Source organism: Natator depressus, chromosome 12 (genome assembly GCF_965152275.1).
Source record: "Natator depressus isolate rNatDep1 chromosome 12, rNatDep2.hap1, whole genome shotgun sequence".
Classification (NCBI taxonomy): Eukaryota; Metazoa; Chordata; order Testudines; family Cheloniidae; genus Natator; species Natator depressus.
Genome location: NC_134245.1, coordinates 33,129,537 through 33,156,789, shown reverse-complemented (window position 1 = coordinate 33,156,789; position 27,253 = coordinate 33,129,537). Strand labels below are relative to the sequence as shown.

General features: G+C 42.8%; 1 protein-coding gene across 2 annotated transcripts in view; it reads right to left on the bottom strand.

Moving 5' to 3' along the window:
* The window catches only part of CMIP (c-Maf inducing protein), a 170,500-nt gene that overhangs the window by 72,817 nt on the left and 70,430 nt on the right, over positions 1-27,253 (bottom strand). For both annotated transcript variants that reach the window (XM_074968827.1, XM_074968828.1), the window contains exon 2: positions 8,338-8,463. In XM_074968827.1, coding sequence (XP_074824928.1) covers positions 8,338-8,463 — 126 coding nt within the window. The remainder of the gene's footprint in view (positions 1-8,337; positions 8,464-27,253) is intronic.

Sequence of the window (27,253 nt, the reverse complement as noted above, 5' to 3'; positions counted from 1 at the left end):
GCTCTGGCAAAACCTGAGAGTGGACTACAGCCTGCATTTGAGGTTAAATGGTCTGTACAATATCACCCTGTCTCACTTCCCCAACTCTCCCACCCTCCAAGATCTTAAACTGAGCCACCACCAAATTCTACTACCCTTCCCAATGAAACAGAAGTGTAACCTGCGATAGAAAGGAAAGGGAATTAGATCCTCCCAAGAAATGCAAACAAGTGCTGGGAGTTTGGGGTGAGCCAGCATGGTTAGTAAGTTGTGGCAACTTTAGTAAATTAAAGTCATTTGGGTTATTTTATTATGAACAGGTGCTTGTGACCATCAGTGTGCATTGTGCTCTGCAGACAAAAGGCAGGAAGACATAATTTTGCCCTAACACAAAGGGGCCTTGCTATAACTGATGCTGCGGGGAGCTGCTCCCACTTCCTCCATGGCTGAATGTGGTTCATGCTCCCTGCCCCCAAAGAGCTTGCAATCTGTGCACCAGGTCCTGCAAAACCCGCCAGCTGTCCCAGCGGAACAAGTTTGTCAGAGTTCAATGCTTTTTATTAGAACTGGGAATTGACACATCTGGCCAAAAAAACCCAAACAAAACATCCGCCTCATTATCATACCAGAGCGTCTGGGAAAATGACTTTTAGTGACACCCACAGAGGATGGTGAGGACTGAAACAAACACTATACTTCAAAAGCAAGACCGAGTGCAGACAACTGGGCACATATAGCAAACACTGAGCCTGAAAGGCCAACTTATCTAAAAGCTTTGGCACTTTGATCATACTCCATGTTTGCTCTCGAAGCAACATCCCTTCCTCCAAAGTGAGGGGGGAGTCATTCCCTGAACCAGGAATAGCTTCCTACCAGGAGAGCAGTCGCATTACCTCAGCTGTTAGCTTGTCATATGTTGAACTGGATTGGGATAGGTCAATACTTCAAAGGGAGACTGTCATGGGGAAAAAGCAGGTTATGTAAGGACTGTGCTGGGCTCTCGCTTCTGACTCATTACTGTGCAGCACCCTGCCACTAGCTCAAGAAGAGACAGCAAAGGCAAATAGGCACATGGGCTCAAACCTCTAACACAGCACGCAGTGCTTCCCTGGGTGGACTGTACCTAACTCAGACAGATTCCTGAGGGACATCCCAGTACCACACCTTAGACTGGGGTGGGCAAACATTTTAGCCTGAGGGCCACATCGGGATTCCAAAACTGTATGGAGGACCGGGTAGGGAAGGCTGTGCCTCCCCAAACACCCTGGCCCCTGCTCCCTATCCGCCCCCTCCCACTTCCTGCCCCCTGGCTGCCCCCCTCAGAACCCCCGACCCATCCAACCGCCCCGCTCCTTGTCCCCTGACCGCCCCTCTCGGGACCCCCCGCCCCTAACCACCCCCCCAAACCCCACCCCCTATCTAACCCCCCCGCCCCCTGTCCCCTGAATGCCCTGACCCCTATCCACACCCCCGCCCCCTGACAGGCCCCCTGGGACTCCCACGCCTATCCAACCCCCCCTTTCCCTGTCCTCTGATTGCCCCCCGAAGAACCCCTGCCCTTATCCACCCCCACACCCCCGGCTTTATCCACCCCTTTACCATGCCGCTCAGAGCAGTAGGACTGGCAGCCGCGCTGCCCGGACGGAGCCAGCCACGCTGCCGCGCAGTTTAGAGCACTGGGGCAGGCTGGCGGCTCTCACAGCTGCACTGTCCAGCAGGAACTCACAGCCCCGCCACCCAGAGCACTGGCGGCATGGGGAGCTGAGGCTGTGGGGGAGGGGGCACAGCATGGGAGGGGCCGGGGGCTAGCCTCCCCGGTCACAAGCTCAAGGCCAGATGTGGCCCGCAGGCCGTAGTTTGCCCACCTCTGCCTTAGACGCTCATGTCTTGTTACTAAAGCCAGTCAGAAACCAAAATTTCTGTTCCACATTTGCAAGTTTGTTTTCGTTCTGAATTGGAAAAGCCAAAAATTCAAAATTTCCTGAAAAATGAAATGAAAAAAATTCAATTCAGAACTATCAAACTGTTTTGGTTTGATAACTTCATATCATAGAATCATAGGAATGTAGGGCTGGAAGGTATCTCCCGAGGTCATCTACTCCAGCCCTCTCTGCCCCCGGTGGTGAGGCAGAACCAAGTAAACCTAGACCATCCCGAACAGGTGACTGTCCAACCCGTTCTTAAAAACCTCCAGTGACAGAGATTCCACATCCGGAAGCCTATTCCAGAGCTTAAATGTCCTTATAGTTAGAAAGTTTCTCCTAATATCTAATCTAAATCTCCCTTGCTGCAGATTAAGCCCATTACTTCTTGTCCTGCCTTCAGTGGACATGGAGAAGAATTGATCAACATTCTCTAAAATAGCCCTTAAACACATTTGAAGATTGCTGTCCTCCAGATGCTTATAAAATTGATTAATATAAAATCATTACATTTCAATGTCAAAATATTATAATGTAAAGTATTAAATATATTATAATGCCCGTAAATATAAAATTAAATTTACTTTTAACCATCTAAACACTGAAATCATTCATTTAGACATTTTCCTGTTGAAAATGTTGTCAAAGTCAATACATTTGCCATGAAATATTTTCATTTTGATCAATTCCCAATGGAAAAATCTGTTCCACCAATTATTATTTTTTTTTTTTTACCAGCTCTAGTTGTTAAGTACATCACACCTCCCAGTATTTACAGCCCAATACCACACCCCAAAACGTCTTAACTTAAACCCTGGAGTTACTCCAACTTCTAACTGAGACAACAGAGCAGGATCCAGCCCAGAGTTCCTCTTTCCAGATCTGTACTGATAATCCTTTGACAGTGGGAAATAGCTAGCGGCATCCAAGTCAGAATCATACACCTGCAACAAAGCCTGAGTCTTAATCCATGTGTCCTGGGGACACTATGATCTGTTTTACAGGGAAAGAGACAGGACAAACGTAAACTTTAAATTGTTTGTTGCTCCTGCCATAGATTTCCTCCTTAGATATAACATCGTTATTTAAAACGTAGGTTTTGCATCTTGATTCTCTAAATATTTATTATTTTATTTTAAATATTATTGTGCATTTGTGAGCATCCTATAGAACTTTCTGTATGGGAAATCCATTAATACGCTGCATTCTGGCCTGGTCACATTGGATCAATCAGGATCAGCACCTACCGAAAGCTTGTATTTAGTTACATTCAGTTTCCCGTAGTTACACTGGAGTCAGATCCAGTCCCCGCTAAGGTAGTCCAATATAAACACTATGGAAGCCCAGATTCATTCAATTCCTTCATCATTTCCTGTGAGGTTATATGATACCACCAGTTTTTCAGAGGAATTACTGTGCATGCAAAGCTCCCACTTTTAGATGTTCATTTCTCACAATTATATTAATTTGTTTTTTAAAATAAACAGCAGGCTGCTCCAGATAAAAATCTGCCATGCCTGCCAAGCTCCCTGTACACTGCACAGGGCGCTTTGGGTTCAAACTTGTTATCATTTGTAATAGTAAACAGGTCAGTAAAAGAGGCTATAAAGAGAATGCTATGGAACAAAGATTCAGAAATTAAATTTAACAGAAAAATGATGTACAAATTATAGGACAGACATGGATGCTAACACCAGTAAGTGAAGTTGAAGAATAAAATAATATTATGGCATCATATGAAAATACTGAAGTTGTCCAACTCCACAGCTGAGCAGGGTTTCTCTCCCATAGATTCTATTACTTAATTGGATGAGGAAGATTCTGTGGTTAGGCTGCTAGCTTGGCCTTGGGAGATAAGGGCTCGGCTCTCTGCTCTGCCAGACTTCCAGTCACTTAGGGAATGTCTCTACAGCAATGCAAGGTATGCCCGCAGCTTGGGTAGACATACTCATGCTAACTTTATCTGCACTAACATGGCGAAAAATAGCAGTGTACATGTGCTGGTGCAAACTTCTGCAACATGGAAGTTCTGGGGAGGCTAGTGCACCTCCATTGTCATGTTTACAATGCTATTTTTAGCAGTGCTAGCAAGGGTCTACCCAAGCTGCCATCCCATCTTGGATGGCAGGGTAGCCACATCCACAGTATCTTCACACCTCAGTTCCCCATCTGTACAATGGGAATAACAGAACTTCCCTGCCTCAAATGGGGGTTGTGAGGATAGGTATCATAAAAAGACAGAGTAAAAACAAGGCCAGGTTGTGACTGACCTTTGCCTGGAAGCACCATGGTTCTCAGTGTTTCACCCTGTGCAAACTCTGCACATGCAGTTATGTGTGTGTATTTCTAAAAGCCTGGGCCATTAAGTAGTTATTTCAGGTTTGTGCTTTCCACTGTCACCTATACATGCATCAATTCAGTATTAACAGTAAAACTACGTAACATTAAAAATAAGATTTCTACTTCTCATTATTTAATGGATTATAAGGTAGAACCTAGACATAAAAACACCAAAAATGAATAACGATATTGTCACCTCAGTAGTGGCTCCTTTCTACTCTAAAAAAATGTATCTCTAAACAAGTCTCCATTATTCTCTGCCCCCTAACCACTTGCATTACATCTTTGAACAATGAAGCAACAGAAGAGCTATTAGATAAAAGAGAAATTCCATTTCTTACAATTTTGTAAGTACTTTATACCTAGAAATACTGCAACCAATTTTGAAAAAGTGAGTTCTAGAGCTCAGGAAATACATTTGTATTTATAATTCCAGGTTCTTCAATTTGAGTGGAGCACAGAAGCGCATCTTAAAAGTGTTTCCACCTTTTTTGCTCGAATTTGCCTCTGCTGTCTGTCCTGCATTATCCGATCATTGGCGTTTAGACTTGGGGCAGAATGCACAGGGCTCATGTCTTACATAATAGTACATCAACTGTGCTGGAATGGATTCTTCAGGTTCCAGATTCCATGTGTTCCTGACCCTCAACCTACACTGGAAAGTTCATCACACATGGGCTGCATCATTCATACAGCTGGCAGGCAGGGAACAGGCAGGCAGGGAACATTCTCTGTCCTAGGTAGTTTCCCACACTCTTCCCCAAGTCCCAGTCTTACCTTCTTATTTTCTTAGGGGTTGCTATGAGGCTGTTTGGGTGATGGATCAGATGGGGCCAACTGTGTGTCGGAAGCGGGCGCGGGGGGGGTGTGTGGGGGGTTCCTCCTGAAAGGTTCAGATAGTTGAATTCTAACCTCCAAGTGTTACTCTACTTAGAACCAAATTTCAGGGATCATTTTTGGAATCTCTCTCACCCCTCACATGGAACCCTTCTGCCCACAGTCCTAATGCATAGGGATCATTTTTGGAATCTCTCTCACCCCTCACATGGAACCCTTCTGCCCACAGTCCTAATGCATAAGTAAAGGCAAAGATTATGGTCCAGAACCTCAGCTGGTGTAAACTAAAATGGAGTCATGACAGTTTACTCCAACAGAGGATGTGGCCCAAGACGTTCCCATGGATGACTCTTACTGAGAACAGAAAGTATATTTGCTGTGTTGAAAATCATCACCATCAAGATATTTTTATGGCATTTCAACACCATCCAAAACCCCAGGCACTGGAACAAAGTGAAGGGCTAACGTCAGGGTCTGAGCAATAAGATGTATCCTTAGCCACTGGTAAACCACTCTGCATATGAAAGGACCTGTCTGAAGTAACTGCAGAAGACAGCCAGAGTAATAGGAGTGTGATCTAGCGTGTCCAGAACAGACTCAGAGTCACTCTGTTGTTCCATGTTCCTGCAGAACCCTGGAATATGGAGAACACAGTTCATTTCAGTGCCTAGTTTCAGGTTGTTAATGGGCATCAACTGGGTGCAACTTCAAGTCAATGCTACCTCAACCCTGAGGAAAGCCGAATGAAGATCACAAGAAGTCACAAACACACACCTTGTGAAAGACCCAACGGAGAAGATCCCTGGCTTCGATCTTCCACGAAGCTTATGGGCAATCTTAAACTGCACCTGCACAAACCATGTCAGATGCGGGTACCTGATGCACTAATGGAAAATTAAAAACTGTCTAGTGTGCAACTGTTGTCACCCAGAACAGATTGTGGAACATATCACAACTCAATGCCCTATTCACAAATACGATGGAGGTATTATAGTGATACACTCCGCTACTCCAAGCACAATTATCTGTCTTAGCCACCTAAATGTAAAATTATAATTGTTCCGCTACATCTACATCAGCCATATGAAGATGATGATGATCAACTGGGTTATTTTCTCTTAAAAACCACAACTGTTTATCCCTCAAAGGAAGAAAGAAGCCTAATGCTTCCTATGAAGATTGCACTGCAGTCTACTATTGACCAGCTTCCCCGATAATGCTTCAATATTTAATCTGACCAATTAAAAATATTGGAATGTCAGATACAGCTATCTATCATCTTTCATGGTTCTGATGGACAGCTGATCAGCACCAGGGCCACAAGTACACAATCAGAAGAGGTATCAAGTTCTGCCAGTGCAGCACTGTTCATCTCTTCATATATATTACTGAACTACTTCCGGAGCTGCTGTGGTATAGTAAAGATAGAAATGCAAGTTCCATTAGAATCACCCTTCTGTAGTTACTCATATTTTCACCAGAACAATTTCCTTTGGAGCTGAAATTTTTTATGAGTTATCTCCATTTCAAAGACACTCAATTTTTTTTTCCTCCACAGTTTCTGCTGAAATCACTCAGCCATTTCTGAATTCTACACGTGAAACACGCTTTCTCGTCCACATATTCCAGTCAGAAGAAACAATGCACACCTAAGAGTCAACAGCTAAACAGATATTATTGAAACTTGATCTATTCTGCAGTCACCACTGAGATCTGAAGAAAACAGGGTCAGCAGTTTTGAAATTATGGTTGCTGAAAGATTTTTTTTTTTTTTTAAGTACATATACAGTTGGATTTTCAGTTAGCTTTCTTTTCTTGATTGACAGCAGTTTCAAAACTCAGGAATGTGGCGGAGCACTCTGCTCTCAGCTAAACTTGCAATGACCTTAGAAATCCTACAAAACCTTACAAACACATGAGGAAGTGTGGGATAATGTAAAAATAAAGGAAATAAAGGTGGTGCCTCCTGTTTAGAAATAGGGCTTAAGGAGGACTGACTACAGGAAACTATCTACTATATAACTCCACATCACAGCTGTAAAACAGCTGGTGATGGTAATCAGAATGTTACACAACGATCAGACGTAGGGAAACGTGCCCAAGGACACTATCCTCATATGAATAGCACTTATCATTAGACGTTTCATCCAGAGATCTCAAAGCGCTTAAAAAAAAAAAAAAGTGAGCATCCCTAGTCCCAATTTCAAGGTGGGAGAACTAAAACACAGAGATTAATGGCTTGTTTTTCAGACGTGCTGAACACCCACTGACACAGCTGTTCAGGACATGTCTCACCCAGAGTTACACGGCACGTCAGTTGCCAAACTCTGAAAAGAAACTAGGTCCCCTGACTCCAAAGTCAGGGCCATATCTACTGAACCATGCCGTTTCCCTGAAGCTCTTGGAGATCTCATCTGAAATGCATGTCTATTAAATGTCTATTAGTGTCTGTCCTCCACAATCTCTTTTTTTTGCTCCATCATGTGGTGTGTGGGAGTGACCAACTTGCTTCTTCAAACTGAGAATGCTACGAGCAAGTTCTAAGAGTAAGTAAGACATGCAGTTGAGGTGTCCTTGAGGGCTGGCTGTTTTTAAATAAATCCTAGCATTTTAAAGAACTACATAAACATTTCTGCCCCACATCACCCCCGGTCACCTACCCACAGGGTGGTAATGGAATTATCCATTTCCAAACAGATATTTGAAAGTTCAGACAACTGAGCCGTCTGATTAGTTGAACCTTCTAAGGTGCTTTTTTCTCTAAAATCTAATGGCATTCAATCTCACCTGACGTCTTTACATTAAGAGTGGATGTTTTTATAAAAGATATTATTTAAATTTCACTGGAAGTTCTGTGCTCTTGGCCAGGAATTACAGAGTGAAATTCTATAGTCTGTGTTATTCAGGTTGTCAGACTAGATCATTATATTGGACCCTTTGGGCCTCAAAAATCTACGAATTCTCCCACAAAGCCCTGTCCTGTTTATAAAATCTGCTGCAAGTTTAAATTATCTTGGCCCAACAATTCCCATTCTTCACTATCACTTTAAAAAAAACAAACACAGCAGGCACAGCAACCCAAACAATCTTGAATGGCTTTGAATGTGTCACCTCACACAAATCTGTTGGTAAGTAACCAACTTGACCACAGTGAATTATCTGCCCAGTGTCAGCCTGGCTAATCAGGGCTAACATCTCAGACTTAGCAAACAAGGATCAAAGTGATTAATAGAGAGTTGTTCTTTCATGTTTACTGTACCTGCAGTAAGACTGTACCCCCAGGGATTGTGAGCTGTAAACAGTACTTAGGGGCATTCTCCCAGGAGAGCAGCTGAATGTCTTCAATAGCACTGTAGGAAACTGAGTTTTCCATATACCCAGTTGGCTGCAAGAAAAGAAACAGAGAAAGAAAGAATAAGCATTTACTTACTCATAAAAAGTTTCACAACATGGATTCAAATGCATTATGCCCCAGAAACTGATCCCATCGTATTTGGTGCTGGGAATAGCTGTATAGCGCCTGGTTGCCTTTGATGTTCTGAGCCCATAAGGAGTGGGTGATGGGCAGCCGGGGAGTACACACCATTAGCCATTCCCCTCTGGAACATCAGGCCCAAATCCTGGGGAGGTCACACGTGAAATTGTGCGTGACCTCACATTCGCTCCACCTGACCCTGTCACGCAAACATTGAACAACTTGGAGGAACTGGAAGTTTAATGAGGAGAGAACCTGAACCGACCCCTTGCTGCATCTGGAGTCAGGAATAAAGTGCAGAGGAAGCACGTGGTCAGAAGCTTGTGAGAAGCTCCTATACAGGTCATTCTACAGAGTTATCAGTCTATCCCTCGCATGTTTGGGAGTGTTAAAGTCACAAAGGAGTAGACAAAACCAGGAAACAACTGAGGTTATTAATCAAGCCTGGGGAGGAGGCTACAGTTGTTGATCACGCCTGTCTACACTGCAGCAGAAGCAGGCTTCCTAGAGGCGCGCTAGCTCTGCTCAAACCAGTGCCTTCAACATAGCAGTGTGGCGGCACAGGCTAGCTGCCAGACCATGTACCCAGGAGGTGGGTGGGACTGTACTTGGGCCACTAACCCAAGCCGCTGCCCATGCTGCCACAGCCACATTGTTATTTTTAGCATACTAGCTTAAGCAGAGCTGAGCTGTGTTAGTTTAACTGCGCTGGGAAGCATCTTCCCAGCTGCTGTGTAGACAAATCCTGTACAAAATGTGTTGATCTGGATTGGTTAAATGAATTTGTGAGCTCAATACTGAGCAGGATTTGAGTTGAGATATGCATGGGTGTGTCTATAGGAGGAAGATACTTGGATTGTACTGACAAAATAGAGTGTAATATAGTTAAGCTGGGAAAGATTAGATTTGTATTAATGGAACACCGGTAAACAAATTCCACTGTACACTCTCACAAACCGATGAAAAAATATTTCGATCGATGATAATCGAAATTTATACATAAGCAACATTTCTTTCTTTGCCTGAGAACTTAACAGAGTTTGTTTTAAGGATATTTACATTTAATATTTTGACAATTTGTGTTTTATTTGAATCTCAACATCTATGAAATTAATTATTTCTGACACCCCCTCCCCCAACCATTGTCCTCCATAATTTCCAACAACGGTGAAAATTTAAATCCATAAAAATAGGGAAAAAATGCTTTAAAATAAACATCAATATTATCTGCCAAAATTATGAAGAAAAATTCTTCCAAACCTAAATGTATTGTGTTGGTTTTTGTTCTGCCTTCTGCTTACAAAGCTGACCAAGTTCATTATCAAATCTGACTATCAATGGGTCTTTGGGCTCCAAAGGTGTCTTCTACGCACCTGGCAGAGAGCGGTGGATAAACACTCAACCAACAGCTTCAAGATTTAGGGCTTGTCTACACTGGCACTTTACAGCACGGCCACTTTCTCGCTCAGGGGTGTGAAAAAACACCCCCCTGAGCACAGCAAGTTTCAGCGCGGTAAAGCACCAGTGTAGACAGTGCTCCCAGCGCGGGGAGCCACGCCCCTCGTGGAGGTGGGTTTTTTAGAGCGCTGGGAGAGCTCTCTCCCAGCGCTCTGCCGCGACTACACAAGCCACGTTAAAGCACTGCGGCTGCAGCCCTTTAACACTGCCAGTGTAGACTAGCCCTGACAATCAAAGGCAGCCCCACCAACTGCTTATAGCTGCTACATTTAGATGTCAGTTTCCTGAAGAGGTTGCCACTGCCTGATTACAAGTGAGAGTCACAATTAAAACTAACAAAAAAACAACATGCTGCAGTTAAATGTGTGATATGAATCAACAGTGAGGAAACTAGAAGTTAAATACGAAGCTTCTTTTTTAACCTCCCTCACCAATCTGAGGTATTAGAGCAGACAGTACAAATACTACTAGGATATATTCTAAATAGTTGACATTTTATTGTTTTCACATATATAAACAAACACATTTAATCCTATACACACACACAAAGTAGGTACACACACACATTCAGAGATATAGATGTGTACGTACACACACACAATATTATCTGAGTTAATCCAGTGCTACACAGCAATCCTGAGACACTCCACAGGCTGCACTCAGGGCTCATACAGATGGAGAAATTGTCCAGCATAGCTAGTAGAGTAACTATTCTGGTATAACTATGACCGGCCCTTAGACTGAGCCCTGCTTGCAATAAACAATAGGTGTTTATTATTCTTAATTATGTATTATTTTCTCAGTATTTCTGGTTTACGTCTAATTTACATGTTCTGAATATATTACTCCCCCCTAGTTTAAATTATGTTAATCAACAGTCTTGCAATAGGCTATAAAGAAAATGAAAAAAAAGAAAAAAAATCCTGTCAAAACTACGACTACCTCTGGAGCAAACAGGAGCAGCTCTAACAATCACAACAGAGGATCTTGTGGGTGAGTGTGAAATAAGCAAATTCCTTTTGGAATGTAGCTACTTTTTAGCTGCACTACTTCCTTCCATAAGTTAAGTGGGCGGTGTGTATGAAAAATCATACTCACTTTCACTCTTTAAAAGTATACAGAAGCCCCTTATAAAATGTCTGCCAAAATGCAGTAAATGCCCCTATAACACAAGATTACTATGACAAAACCATCAGCCGTCTTTTTAGCAAGAAAAAAAAAATAGGAGTGCAGCTTAAAAGAAAAAACCCTCTTAAAAAAATGTTCTGAATAATGCCTGTTGTGGAAGTGTAAATTTTATACAACTCTAGTGATGAAACATGTTCACTGTCTCTTTAACAAAAGTTTGTTGTGCAGGAAGTATGATAAACTTCTGTTTATTCATTTACCCACAATCTTGTTCCATGCTAGTGACTGGCGTCCCAGTGGTTTCTGCTGAAACTGTACGTCAGACGTTGCCTACTGGAGAGTAATTATCTTGTTCTCACAGGAAAGCAAAAGCCCAAGACCCTTTAGAGATCAAGACTATGACACTCAGGGAAAATATGAAAAACAGCATGAGCAGGGTCTGTTAGGCTCAGGAGACAAAAGTTTTCAACAACATGCTTTCAAAGAATGGCGGGGCAAGGGGAATCCAGCACCAGCAGCGGTAAATATCAAATGAATAGGGCAGGAGCAATGCAAATTGTTCTCTAGGGCCCCCACCCTGTGTGGTGCTGAGTGCCCTGAGCTCCCATTCCCTTCAAACGAGAGTTCAGAGTGCCCAGAACCCCACAGACACTAATCTTGAGACAAAGATTTTTCCCACAGCTTTTCCCGTAACTGCCTTTTTAAACTGTCACAAAGAGAACTGACCCAGTTCAATCACAGCTCTGTAATCTTTCAACAACTAAATCTCATCCCAAAGACCGAACATCAGCTGATATTCATTAATCAACACATTTAGAAAGAGTAAGATAATGTACAACCTAGCCTTCTTATTAAAGGATCAAAAGAAAGCCATTAGTCATTAATAGATATTTCTATTTTGTTTTATTCTCCCATAGCCAGAGTAATTTTTACCTTAAGGGCTAATTTATATACCATTTAAATATCACTTCTGCCTCCCGCCGCTCCTCTTCCCCTCTCCCCCCACAAATGTACTTCAACATGGTTTCAAATCTTCCATCACAGAGAATGGACTGGATTTTGTCACAGTTTCAAGGGTAACTGCACCTGTATCTCCCCTCCCCGCTTGTGGCCACTCAGGTCTCAGGCCTCCATCTATCTCTCAATAGGGACCCAGGTCTCACTCCCTTCTGACCAGGGTTTTAAGGCTGCACAGCTCCCTGCCTTACACTGTGATATCCCCAGCAAGCCAGTCAGCCTAGTACCCAGCACCTGTGCTTTGCTTTCTCTCCCAGGACAGGTTTCAGAGTAACAGCCGTGTTAGTCTGTATTCGCAAAAAGAAAAAGGAGTACTTGTGGCACCTTAGAGACTAACCAATTTATTTGAGCATAAGCTTTCGTGAGCTACAGCTCACTTCATTGGATGCATACTGTGGAAAGTATAGAAGATCTTTTTATACACACAAAGCGACATATAAAAAGATGTGTTTCTTCTCCCAGAACAATGACAGTGTGTTTACCAGTGACTGCACAGCTGTTCCAAAGCAAAGTACATTTATTCTTAGAGCAAAAGCATCACCAAGAAAACATACACAAAACAATAAAAGGAATTAAATGCTCACTAAATCAGGAAACGCCCATCTCCAACATGGAGAGTCTGGTAGGCCAAAGTCTTTCCCTTCTGCAAAGGTTGGCACCGCCTTACGACACCAAGTCCTGTCTGCTGTATCGAAAGGAAGGCTCTGAGTTTGTTTAAACTCAGTGTTTTATACCAAAAGCCCTGGTTTGTCCCCCAGCCTCCAGAAAACAGGTAAAAACCGTCCCTTCCTCTATACCTAGCTTCAAAGGCTGGAAATCTTCATAGCCAGCATTGGGATTTTGCATTAATCACCCCCGAGTGATTCCAGATTTCACAGGAACCACCACCCACCCACCCGAGTGAGCCAGCAACACACAAATACACATCACCTGTACTGATACAAATGGCTATGAATATTCTACAGCTTGTACTGTCTGGCCCATCTCATCATAAAGGCTTTGAGAGGTTTTCATGCTTTAAACATAAAATACAGTATGGTCCCCAAAAGACACCGCAAGTGGTTGCAATATCTGTCACGGTTGTGCTTCCACGGCACAACCTTGATAAGGAAATTTACATAAATATAAATGAGAATTTTGAAATGCCTTCCATTTTAATGATGTAAAGCCATCTTTGCAGCATGGGAAATCTCTCTTAGATTTGACATATTTCAAGCCCCAGACACCCAATATATCCTCCAAAATACCACATCTGAAAATTTTAACTTTGTTTTGCAATTGTAACTGCAGCCGTACTGCACAAACACCCTTGAAATGGTGTTTTTAGATCCTGTTACATACCCATGGCCACATTTCGCACTAGGGGCTGTGGAGAGGTGCATGACACCAGCAGGAGCTCTGGGAGGGTACCGTGCCTGAGTCCCACACAGCACTTCCCAGAGCTCTAGGGAGCTCCATCACGACACTACACCATCCTTTTCAGAAGCAAAGCCTTCATTTCGTCCCAGGCAGTGCCAGCCTGGCTGGTCAGTGCAGAGGGGCCTTTACCACTTTGGAGTAGCCAGCACCACACTGGGAAGCCCAAGAACTATACTGTGCCTATCCCTTACACTTGGGAGCAAAGGCTTCTTTGAATGTACCTTCATGGGACTGAGCAAAATTTAGCCTTCCATCAAGAAAAACAATTTAAAATCTAATTTATTTTTTATTGTTTATGCAAATGTTTTCATTTTTACATTTCACTCTGCTTAGACAAGGAAACTAGGTTAGTCACTTTCATGTTTATGTACAGTTGACAAGCTCTTTGCTGTTGTTTTTGGTCTGCAACATGGCAGGGAATTTTTAAAGGTGGATAGAGGGCTGGCTAGATTGTCGGGCTCAATGGGTAGTGATCAACAGCTCGATGTCTAGTTGGCAGCCGGTATCAAGCGGAGTGCCCCAGGGGTCGGTCCTGGGGCCAGTTTTGTTCAGCATCTTTATTAATGATCTAGACGATGGGATAGATTGCACCCTCAGCAAGTTTGCGGATGACACTAAGCTTGGGGGAGAGGTAGATACGCTGGAGGGTAGGGAGAGTCCAGAGTGACCCAAACAAATTGGAGGATTGGGCCAAAACAAATCTGATGAGGTTCAACAAGGACAAGTGCAGAGGACCTGGGGATTACAGTGGATGAGAAGCTGGATGTGAGTCAGCAGTGTGCCCTTGTTGCCAAGAAGGCTAACGGCATATTGGGCTGCATTAGTAGGAGCATTGCCAGCAGATCGAAGGAAGAGATTATTCCCCTGTATTCAGCACTGGTGAGGCCACATCTCGAGTACTGCGTCCAGTTTTGGGGCCCACACTACAGAAAGGATGTGGACAAATTGGAGAGTCCAGCGGAGGGCAATGAAAATGATCAGGGGGCTGCAGCACTTGACTTATGAGGAGAGGCTGAGGGAACTGGGCTTGTTTAGTCTGCAGAAGAAAAGAGTGAAGGGGCATTTGATAGCAGCCTTCAACTACCTGAAGGGGGGTTTCAAAGAGGATGGAGCTGGGCTGATCTCAGTGCTGGCAGATGACAGAACAAGGAGCAATGGTCTCAAGTTGCAGTGGGGGAGGTCTGGTTGGATATTAGGAAACACTATTTCACTAGGAGGGTGGTGAAACACTGGAATGGGTTACCTAGGGAGATGGTGGAATCTCCATCCTTAGAGGTTTTTAAGGCCCGGCTTGACAAAGCCCTGGCTGGGATGATTTAGTTGGTATTGGTCCTGCTTTGAGCAAGGGGTTGGACTAGATGACCGCCTGAGGTCTCTTCCAACCCTGATATTCTATGATTCTATGAAAAGGCTTTTTATTTAAATTAAAGTTAAATCATGAAAACATTTCCATTTACATTAGCTTTTGTGAAACCCATTCTCCCCACAAGACATACATACCTTTCCCTTCAGTGTAAGAGGAACCGAGAATTTTTGTCCTTTTAAAGAAAAAAAACGTTGCATTTCGTTCAGTTTCATAAAGATTGATAAACCATAAAGCTTTGAAGCCAAGGGACTTTTTTGATCCAAGACAACCAGATACCAGAAGACACAGTAAACCATAAACTCAAAGGATTAAATGCTCATAAAATTGAAGGAACTTTCAGACCCAAATTTAAAGTCAGCCTTCCTTCAGCTTTTCTGAGAAGCAGCAGCAGCCTATACAATAAAACAAAAATCTGCACACTTGTTTCCATAGGAAATTGACTAAAAAGGAAAGAATAAACATGATGTCCACTGTTAAAATGAGGCTTGTATGCATTTACACACAATAACGTACTAAATCTTCAAGAGCACCACTTCGGCAAGAGACTGTCTAGAACAGATGCACCATACAAATAGAGGGAATCATTCACATGAGATGTGACAGACAGATGTACATATGTACTAGGGGTGTATGATAGGTAACCCTAAACTATCCTATGACTTTCCCAGGGAGATACCCTTGGTGGAAAAACATGGTATTCTAACACACTCTCCATCACCATCAGATGTCTAGGTCTCATTTGGCTGTTCTTGTTAGTAAGGCATTTAAATGCATGCAGTTCAGGATGACGAATATGCCCTATTATGTATAGCTGTCCGTATCTGTATTAGTGCCCAATCTGGTAAAGTGCACACCACCTCCTGGGAAATGCCGATTGCCCTCACCTCCAACTGGAGTGGAGGTGAGGGTGCTCAATTACACCTTACAGGGTCATGGACTAAGGAATTGCTGACAATGGCAGCCAGCATGAAGAATCTCTCACAATACATGAATACATCTATGGCTCAAGAAAAGAAACAGCATATTAGAAATTGACCCTTGTCCCTACAAAATCCAGAGGAATTAACATCTGATCTGGCCAAATATAAGCGACAGGAAGACATTTATCAAGTGCACCTATTGACAACGTGAGGTCATGATATCCAGCTCAATACAATTTGGCTAATTCTTGATATGGAAGAAATGTATGGTTATTCATTTGTCATAAACAGGTGGAAGTCAATGTTAATCTCATGAAGATTAATATGATAAGAGACAAAGTCTAGTAGCAGGACTATACACACACCTCCACGGTAACATTAGTGTGCAATGACATGGAGAATGAGAGTTTTAGGTTTTCCTCTGAAGCCCAACCACATTTGGATCAAGGGCAGCAGTTCTCAAACTTCATAGCATCATGACCCCTCCCGTTCTGACAACAAAAATTACTACATGACCCCAGGAGGGGGTGAACAAAGATTGAGCCTGCCTGAGCCCTGCTGCCCTGGGTAGAAATGGGGGGCCAAAGCTGAAGCCCAAGAGCTTCTGCCCTGGGCAGGGGCATATAACCTTAGCCCTGGGCGGTGGGGCTTCAGCTTCAGACTTGCTGGGGCCAGGGCCAACATCAGCCTCAGCAACCCCATTTAAATGGGGGTCGCAACCCACTTTGGGGTCCTGAACCACAGTTTGAGAACCCCTGATCTAGCGCCAGGATTCTTCATTAGGTGAATCATGGGATCTGCTGCAGTACAGCAAGTCCTTTCCTAGTTGGATTGTTAAGCAAAAAGTCTATCTCACAGCTCCACAGCAAAGGAAACCAAGGAGAGCTCTTTGGTTCTGGATGAGATGCACCGGAGTCAGGGAAACGTGAGCTGAGGAGCACATGGAAGGGTCTGTGTTTCAAAGATGGGGCTATTCTTGTAGAGGGATGGCACTGTGTCACTAATTGAGGTAAAGCTAAATGCCACCAATAGAAGCTGCACTCTCCTGTATGCCTCTGGGTTTGCTTTGGTCATTAACTTTTTTTTTATGCCTAGGAGAAAGAGTAACACTATCAATTTGATCACAGTGGGCTAAATCTTCAATGCAGCTATACAGTTTACACTAGCTGAGGAGCTGGCTCCATGTATCATACATTATGCACACACGTGCTGTAACCTAGGGAATGCTAATGAACAACAACAGGGAATTCTACTACATTTATCCATACATAGGGAAACATACATGTCCCATGTTCAATGCAGTATAGGTTGATTCCAACAAAAATTAGTTATTATTTGTGTTACTGTAGCATCAAGGAGCCCTAGTCATGGACCAGGATCCCAGCGTGCTAGGTGCTGTACAAAAACACAGAACATAAAGATGGTGTTTTCCCCAAGGAGCTAGTTTACAATCTGATTTACTATGTGATTTAATTAAGCAAAGGCCCAGATCCTTAGTTGGTGTCAATCCGCAGAGCTCCAAAAGACTGTAGTGGAACTACATTGATTTATACAAGCCGAAAATCAGGGCCAGAAATTCATCTGAATTTTAGCTCGGCAGCAGATCAGGTGCAACTCCACTTTTTCTCCAAATATTTAAGGATACATTTTAATGTGACAGCCTGCAATCCCAGGTAACACTGTCATTTAACAAAACCAGAAACGTGGATGATCGTAGACTGTACACAAAGTACTTTCATAATTTGCAATGCGTTTGATGTACCAATCCCATGCAGCCACATGTGATGGAGAGAACAAAACTGTCTGTCACACAACTGACAAGAAAAGCTAGTCTCCGCCTCAACATGAAATAATCTCTCCAATGTCTGAGTCATCAGAGCAACAACACGGGGGTGGGAGGGGGGAGAGAGAAAAGAAAGAGGATGGGAGAAAAAAATCTTGAGAAAAAATAAATGCAAATTGCTTCAGATGTTGAATGAATATAAATGTTTCTATTAATCATATTTAATAAGCAGCTAACAGCAGCACATGAGCTGACACTCAGACTTACACCATTACCTTGCATCTATGTGAAAGCAATGATTTGGATATGAACAATTCTCTCTTAGAAATTCACCCTCAAAAGGGGGAAAAAATAAAGTCATTTTACAGGAAATGTGCTGTGCGAGACGAGTCAAGTTGGCAGAAAAAAAAATCTGTTAATACGTTGCTTAAAAACCAATGTTATAAAATCCATGTATGCACTTTCTTAATAGGGGAGGGGAGTTATTTCTTTCATTGTCAAACCCAGATGAGGAACCAGTGAGAGCACGCTGCTTTTATTTTATCCATAGAATTATTTGACTTTCAGACAGTAAGATGAGAGGCGTATCTTAATGGCTTTTGATGATGCACAGCCACCAACAAGAATACTCTGCCTGAGCAGCTCATAAGAAGTCAATTTCCTGCTTTGGGAGGAGGGTTAATGTGACAAAGTGACACCAGGGGGATCTTTAATGTATTGAACGATTATGGACTGATGGGCTGGCATTTGAAAAGCACACTCTGCATGTATGCTGGAAAGTTGTCCCTCTATGTATCGTGCTACCGCCAACAAGTGTTGAAAACAGCCACTCTGCTGATGTGGGAGGAGCCACCCATGTGCAACACGTGGTATATGAAGGAGAGCTGACCCCTCATAGAATTAGGGACTTGATCACATTTTGCAACTAAGTCTGTTGAACTCTATTGATTCAGTGCACGCTACAGGATGACCATCAGCGGAGAGAAGTGGGAAGGGGAGGGAGCCACACTTGGCACAAGCTGTTATACATGGCACGGTTTTCTAACACAGGCCAAGCCCAGGTGGAAAGCTTTGTTCTCCAAGTACCTGATCCTTCAACTCTCATGGATGTCAATGCGAGTGAAGGTCATTCAGCAGCTCACAGAAAGCTGTGAGCCATATGACAAAGACATATAGGGACTGCTCAGCCACAAGGAGTTTATTCCTACAGAGAGTGGACAGTCAAGCCTTTAATGTAAAATACTTCGTAATTATAGAGCATCTTCCACCAAAGGATCCCAAAGCACTTTACAAACTCCAACCAGTAGTCTCACAACAGGGAGATACCAGAGATAGAACACACAACAGCCATACTGGGACAGATCAATGGTCCATCTAGCCCACTAACTGGGCCAGTGCCAGGTACTTCAGAGGGAATGAACAGAACAAAGCAATTATTGAGTGATCCATCCCATCGTTCAGTCCCAGCACCTGGCTTAGGGACACATGCATGGGGTTGCATCCCAGACCACCTTGGCTAACAGCCATTGATAGATCCATCCTCCATTAACTTATCTAATTATTTTTTGAACCTAGTTATACTTTTGGCCTTCACAGCATCCCCTGGCAATAAGCTCCACATACTGACTGTGCATTGTGCAAAGAAGTACTTCCTTTCATTTATTTTAAACCTGCTGCCTATTAATTTTATTTGGTGACCCACGGTTTAAAAATTCCAAACCATTAGTCTCACAACACCCATGTGAATGACTATCCCCCATGTACCAATGAAGAAAATGAGCAACAGAAAGATTACTCCGCAGCAATTGTGGGGGCTCAGTACTTCTGAGGATCATGCCCTAAATGGCCTGCCCACGGTCACACAAAGTTTGCCGTATCCTAGACATGTGATTTAACTACAAGTCCATCCTTCTTACCACTTAAATTATCTTACTGTTTTCTTAACATGGGCAACCATTTATCCTAATTCATGCAGCTTAGCTATTAATACCCATATTGCTATACATTTTGTGATTACTATTTTCCCCCTCCCATCCTTTGTCGTGTCTAATAAGATGGTAAATTCTTCGAGGAAAGGACTGTTCCGTACTATGGGTATGGAGAGCAACTAGCACAATGGGGCCCCAATCTCAGTTGAGGCCTCCAGGTGCTATTACAAAACAACTAATTAAAAAAACACGAAGAAGATGGCCAACAAATAACAGAAAGCCTGAGGGACAACTGAGTAGAGGCTGATGTGCATTTAACAACAACATCAACACAAACCGTATATAAAGTATAGAAAACAAATCTATATATTTTGATGGTCCCCGTCTCCCTTCCTATGTTGCCTGTCTTCTTGGATTGAAAGCTACTTTGGACAGAGAAATTGCAAGCATATTGTGTGCCCTTTCAGAACAGCAATAATAAATAACAGTAACAGCAACAACAAGCACTCGTTGCAGAAGCCGCTGGGCACATGCACACATTTATAAAATAATTAAATTGTATATATGCACATTTTAAAAAAAAATCACACCACTCTGCCCTCAATAGGCAGCATCAATAGACAAGCACCCGAACCTCTAGCTAAATTTCCATAGCAACAACGATGTGACAGAAAACACTCCATCCGCAAACCACTGAGTCAAGGCTGCCCTCCGTTTTCAATTATCTTCAAGCCAACACTTAGTGAACAGACTGGCCTTGCACTGTGCCATGAAATGCATCAAACTCAAGTACTGGCAGACTAGCGAGGCAAGCAAGCACTACATTCGAGGACGTTCCATTGTGCACCGACCCCGAGGTATCGTCTAAAGCTAAACTAAAATGCACGGCAACAAAGTATTGGCTGAAAGATGTTGTACTCGCAAAAACAATCACCACCCCAGGCTCTTCTAAACTGGTTTTAGGGCCAGGTACTAGATGTTTAGCTCAGCACCATATGAACTGAGGACGTCTACTATGATTTCTCCCCAGTATGGATAGGAAACCACAACAACCACTGCAGCAGCACTGGTTCAACTAACCTGTAATATACTGACTCTTTTGTAGCTCAGCCATAATAAAAGATAAGGGAATTACTACTACTGCCAGCTAAGGAAAATCTCCAACAATTGCACTGTCACAGCACACATCCGTTACAGGTCCGCCAACCCCATACCAATGGAGTGCTTTATGTTAGGAAATTACTCCAAAGCTCCTCATTTCAGCCAAAACCAGACCCTAATGGATAGATGCTTTAAAGTCCAAGAACACATTAGTACAACTTCCGTTGTTAGGCAAGCCATGCAGTCTCAAAACTTTTGGGGGGCAAAACCAATGTTGCTGTGTGAAAGACATGTGAGCCATCACAAAAGCCAGCAAGATAACCCACCGTTACATGCACTTAACAGAGCCCCGCAGTGGCTTCTTTGCTAAGGGTATCTCCTAGAGCTCACATCTGGGACCTGCTAAAAGAAGAACATCACCTAGTCTCAAATATCAAGCTGGCACACAGGAAGAAAATCTCTTAAGCACCAGAGACCAGGCCATATAAACATATACAGATTACTTTGCTATGAAATAAAAGACCAGCACACATCTCTATTTAATTTTTTTTTAACAGCTCTAACAATTGAGAAACCATTGTTTTAGTCAAAGGCAGTAACACATTGTTGTTGCATAGTATCTTTTCTTTCAAGGACACCAGGAAAGCCAGAAATAGGCACCTTTGCCAAAGAAAAATCTCCAGACAGTGGCAACAATTCCTAGAAAGGTGCTGGGACTATCATCCCTTGCTTGGCATAGATCAGCTATGCGTCTTTCACACAGGATCCCCATCTATCTATGCCAGGAGAGAACTTTGGCACTTCCAAGGGGATTTCTCCTTGCAAGTCAAGTACCAAGTGCAAGGGTAGATGGCATGGTATGGGAGAAGATGCAGCCAGCACTCAGCCCACAAACTCAGCTCTAATACATTCTGCATATATAGTCAAGCATGAAAAGGTACACTGGTACCAAATACTGAAGCTGTGCAGATGTTGAATCATCCAGGATCCCACATCCTGTGAAGTTATTGATTTGTCTCTCAGACTTTGGCAATCTCTGGCAGCCCTCACTGTTTTCTTTACAGCACATCACAGCTTGTTTCTTATGTTGTTTGTTTTCAAGACCTGGGATTTAATCACTGCCAAGCAAGGACAGCTAAACATAGTACAAATGTGCTGCACTTTAAATGTCTCATTCTTTGCTTAAACAAATACCCCAAAGGCTGACCACACAGTCTCTAGTTCCCAGGATTCAATGTTTCATCTCAATCCAGATAGAGCACTGCATACTGGAAGCTGTAGTCTCTGTGAGCCAAACCTCTGTATTAAAGAAGAGGAGTAATACAATCTATTCCCTTTCATGCAAATTAGGTGCAAGCCATGAGCTTCCAACAAGTTGTCAGTGTAACCTTCTACTGGATGAATTATAAACTCCCCAGTCCTGGCTTGAGAGATATTACATAAGGGGAAGGACACAGTGTTTTGTTTCAAGTGTCTCATCTTTCATTAGACAATATTGGTATTCCTCATGAGGATTTTAATTAATGCATGCTCCTATGGCTATGTCAGTGGTTTACTTTCACCACTTCCACAGCATTACAGAGAACACATCACCACTCCAATGGAAAGCACTCTACTTATTCTTTTTTTTAAAACAGGAAGTCTTTGGTAAAATTGCGATTACTCAACCCCTCCTCACACTCTCCAGGCTCCACCTATAACCTCCTTCAGTGCTGATCCTCCTCCTCGTTTAATGATGACTGACTTGTTTGGATTGTAAGGAGTGTTGCTGTTTAAATATAGGGTAAATGAAATGTGTGATACCTGCACCATGGAGGGTGGGGTGAGGAATGGCAATTGCAGTGTGAAAGTGAATCAAGTATGAGAGATCTGTCAGTTTACTGGTAGAGACACAATGGAGATGACACAGAGTATCAATTAGATTCCAAGCTGGCTTTGTTAAATCATCTTTACTGCACACAAGAATTTTCACAGGTTTCTAAACATGCTTCTTTATCTTCATTTTTTGAAAAATGAAATTCAACTAAAACAATAATGGTTTGTGCTGTAGGGATGGCGAACTACAAGTTGATGCAAAAGATGCCCATTTGGTAAACTTGTTAGTTTTAATGTAATATTTATAAGCATGAGGTTTTTTCCAAGGTAAAGATCTCATAAAATTAAAATAAAGACACCTGCTTGGGAAAGGTGTTATATCACCATCATAACCAACATGGTTTTAGAGAAACTACAACCAGAAACACCACTCTCTCAGTAATGGCCAGACGTTCATACGTCAGTGGTTCTTTTGAGTCAGAAGAATAATTCTATAGAAATTATAACACACCTTCTGGGAATTTAGGTCATCTCCAAAAACACAAACTCTCCAATTTCCTCAGAAGTCTTTTGTTTATTTGAATCTGTTTTACCAAGCTGTCCTATTGTTAGCCACACAAACACATTACTTTATCAGTTTAACCCTTCTCCCTCCTCTTATTTGTTAACTCCACTTGTTAGGTCTACACTTAAAATAAGATTGTAAATCCACTGGGATAGGGACAGTGGGTTGCTATGTGGTTATTGAGCCTGCAGCACAATGGGGTCCCAAACCTGAATATAGACCCTATGCACTAACACATAATTAGAGTGTACACAGACGCCCAGAGGAGTTCTGTCATGAGGCTCTACGTATTAGAATTACACATCAAATTTTGACACAGGCACTCTCCAGAAATCCCTCTACTATGTGCTGAGATTCACAGTATATCACCGAATCCGTACACCTTACAGTACAGGAAAAATTCACTTCTGTATGTTAAAACATGCCCACTGTTGAGTAAATCCATGTCCATGTATATACTACACACACAAAGTTTTTTTAAAATCTATGAAGTTGCTTCTAAATTAAATAAGCAAAGCTGGTTAATTAAAGCACACACCCACACCCACACATTTGGAAACAAAAACAAGGAGTGAACTATTAGGTTGATTATAAGTTTTTTTTTTGTTTTTTTTTAAAGCATCCAGGAGATGAGACCCAACACCTGGATGAAGTTTGGTTGCCCATGTGCCAGAACTGCAAGTTCCCAACAAGGCAAAGAAAAACAGCAGAGCACACACCCGCCCATGACTGCAATGTGGGAACCGGTAAGACCCTGCCTGCACCTCTGTTAGCTGTTGCTGCACACTCTCAGGCTCTGAATCTTCATTTGCTCACAGGACGGACCAAGATGAATGCCTTAAAAAGAAATGTCTGCCTCTAAAAGTCCAGAAATGTTCCATGTTGCTCTAGCTATCTATGGATATGGAAATGGAACTGGAACAATGATCCAAAACTTTGCAGCAGGGTAAGCAATACATGGGGGAATTTAAGTACCAATGGATGGGGCTTTGTCTGACCTTCTCCACAATCATTCTGTCTCGGATCACTGAAAACAATCATCAAAACAGAATAGCCACGCACACCAGATATTCACATAAAGCATACTGGTGGCCAAGCATATATGGGGAAATATTTTGTTCTTTTCTAGATGCAGATAGCCAGAGTATAGTAAACAAGGCCACTGTCAGCTTGGTCTACTCACTGCACAACTTTTCACTGAGCATGCTGAAGTACTTCTGTGGCAGTTTCAAAGGGACACCACCCACTAGTCAATTTTTAAAATATATTAGTTAGAAGTAGTTACAGGGCCAGATGCCTCCCAATCAGTGATTCTGCAGTCTTATTTTCCTATGCTATAAACATGTTTTCCCCTTCACTGTGGCTGGGTTCAAGACCCACACAAACAAAAGGGCTTGGGGGGAAATGACTGACTACAAAGGGAAAAATCAATGAAATTAACTACACACAAAATGCAGTTAGTTGTACAAAGTAAACAAACTGGAAAAAACAGCAAAGAGATTGGAGGGAACACCTTTTTTTCCCCCCAATAGTCATTTTAGGTGGTGGTGTAATAATAGCAGGGAAAGCATTTTCAGGCAGAAGCATGAGTTTTAAGGTCTGGTGTCCCTCAAACTCTCAGGCTTAATTTTTTGTAGATTTACATTTAAGAACTGACATTATTTGCTTGTAACTGCTAGAACCTGCCCCTCTCACCTTCCTTTACCACCTTTCTTTTTCCTTCCTCAATCCCTTTCCTATTCTTTCTTTCAGTGTGGTGCACAGCCCTTCAGACACCAGCATGAATAAATGTTTCTTCCCAGCTGGGCCCTCCAATTACTAGGCACCCCCGCCCCCACTCCACTCCTTCTCCTGCCTCTTCCTGCCTCCACTCCTCCTCCCTCTCCCGCCTCCTCCACTCCTCCTCCCTCCCCAGCGCCTCCTGCATGTGGCTGAACAGCTGATCGTGGTGGGAGGGAGGGGCTGGGGGGGAGGCGGAGGGGCTGATCTGCAGGGCTGCCGGTGGGTGCTGAGCAGCCACTATTTTTTCCCCGTGGATGCTCCAGCCCTGGAGCACCCACGGAGTCAGCGCCTATGCCTGTTGGCACTTAAATAACAGTGGTAATATAAAACCAGAGTTCTGTTTAATTCCCACAGAGGCAGCAGGCCATTTCATCCACTTTATACTCGGACCTCTGGTGATAAATATTAAAAGCTGGAGTCAGCCTGACCTGCTCAACAGTCACCTGCCTGATCACACTGGGTTTAAGGGATACATCATGCTGAAAGACTTATGTCATGTCTTTCAAAAATTAACCTAGAGGAAGTTTTATCTTTGGTGATAATTACAAGCCCCTTGCTCTGTTTGCACACAATGATCAGGTTGAAGGCACCGTGACCACCCTCTGCAGTAATGTTCCGGTTTGCAATTCAAAGGCACGGAGAAGCCAGTGTCTTCCTGTGAGCTGTGTGTCAGTGCTCGATTCCTTTGGTAAGAATGTTTTTTTGCATCTGAAGGAAATAGCCTATTTTTGCAAATCCTTAAATATCACAGTTACAACCTTTCAAGCAGGGCTTTCCACTCAGGGAGGGAGAGAGGAGAGAAACTTCTCAGAGCTTTGATCTCAGAAACACAATAAAGAGCAATGAAACCTGAATTGTCATCAGTGACTTCTTTGGCTACAAAGCAGAAACACCAAGCCAGCCTCAGCATCTCCTTTGGGAAGGTGTGGGGGTACCAAAACCCCCAAATATGGGGCTGCATCAGAACACTGAATTCAAACACTCTGGAGCTGAATCAAGATTTGCATGACATCATTACGGCCTGTAAAAGGATTAAGACATTTTTGGTTCTCTCTATATGTAAGCCACAGCCCCACAATTCAAACAGCCCAAGTTTTGGAAGTGTTTAAAATCCAGACCTGAACCTGGATCCTGACTTATGCCCATTTTTACTTGCATCAGCTATACCTAAACCATATAAACAGGGAGATCTTCCTTGCTCTCCTCTTTTTAATATTGAAGATATTCATAAATATCACTGTACAACATGGCTCCTTAGAATCACAATGGTATCGGGATGGAAGAATTCAGGTCCTTCTCCTCCAAAATCTCAGGCCCCTACCACTTGAGCCATAATTTCTAAAAGTAGTAAAGTAAATGTGTAACCCAAGAAGTAGAGGGCAATGACACACACATGAGCAGTTCTGATTCGATCCAGCAGAGGGCAGTGGTATACAAAGGTAGCCATCAGTATTCAACAGTGGAAGGATTTATTTTTCACGTTCACATGCCTAATGTTTTATCCAAGAAATACAACTCAAACTGAATATGATCAGACAGGAGATTTTCATTAATTTGCTTTTAAATATCGTCTCTCTCCTCTCTAATCACCTTGGCTACGTATTGCCCCAGTACTAACACCTTCTCATGGGACTACGATGTTTGCAGTTGTGAAGAACAAAAATCAAAACAAAAATCTGCTTTAATCAGAAGTGTAATCAGGACAGCAACAACAGGAAAAGGTGAGCATTGTGAATGTTTTGGCTTAGTTTTCCTACCTGCACATTCTGGGTAACATTTATAGGAAAGTTGTATATAGAGATTGGTTATCAGTTCTTTTCTCACATAGGAACAAACAAGTTATTGTAAAGCATCTGAAAATAAGGAACTGCAACTATGCCATCTCTTCAAAAAAGACCGAAGTTATTGGCAAGCCCTTTTCAAGGGTCGTTAAAGAGTTTTGGGGAAATGTGTGAAAATGTTATTACTGGAGAAAAAACTTACAGCTTGCAATAATAAAGCTCCCCTCTTTCAGAAATTCTCTCCCCTCCACCCTGGAGAGAGAGGTCTGGCTGACATTTGCTTAGCTTTCCAAAAGTACAAAAAAATCATCCCTGGGGAATTGTAAACAGTTTCTCATTCTCTTACAAGAAATCTAATTTTTATTAGAAATGGGTGTAAAGCAGAAGCACAGGCCCACATTCGAAGTCTGTAGCCTGGATTCAGCCCGTGACAGATGTTCAAACACCCCAACATTTGGGAGAGTTTGGATTCCAAACCCGATTCCAAATACCCAAAGTTTTGAGACACTCAGAGCTAGAACTCTGATATGGGGAACAAACATTCTGATCTAGGTCTGAAGTTCAGATGCAGAGTTTCAATTCTGCTCATTATAGGGATATGAGACTCAGACCTCAGATCTCAAGTTTTAGTTTGGTC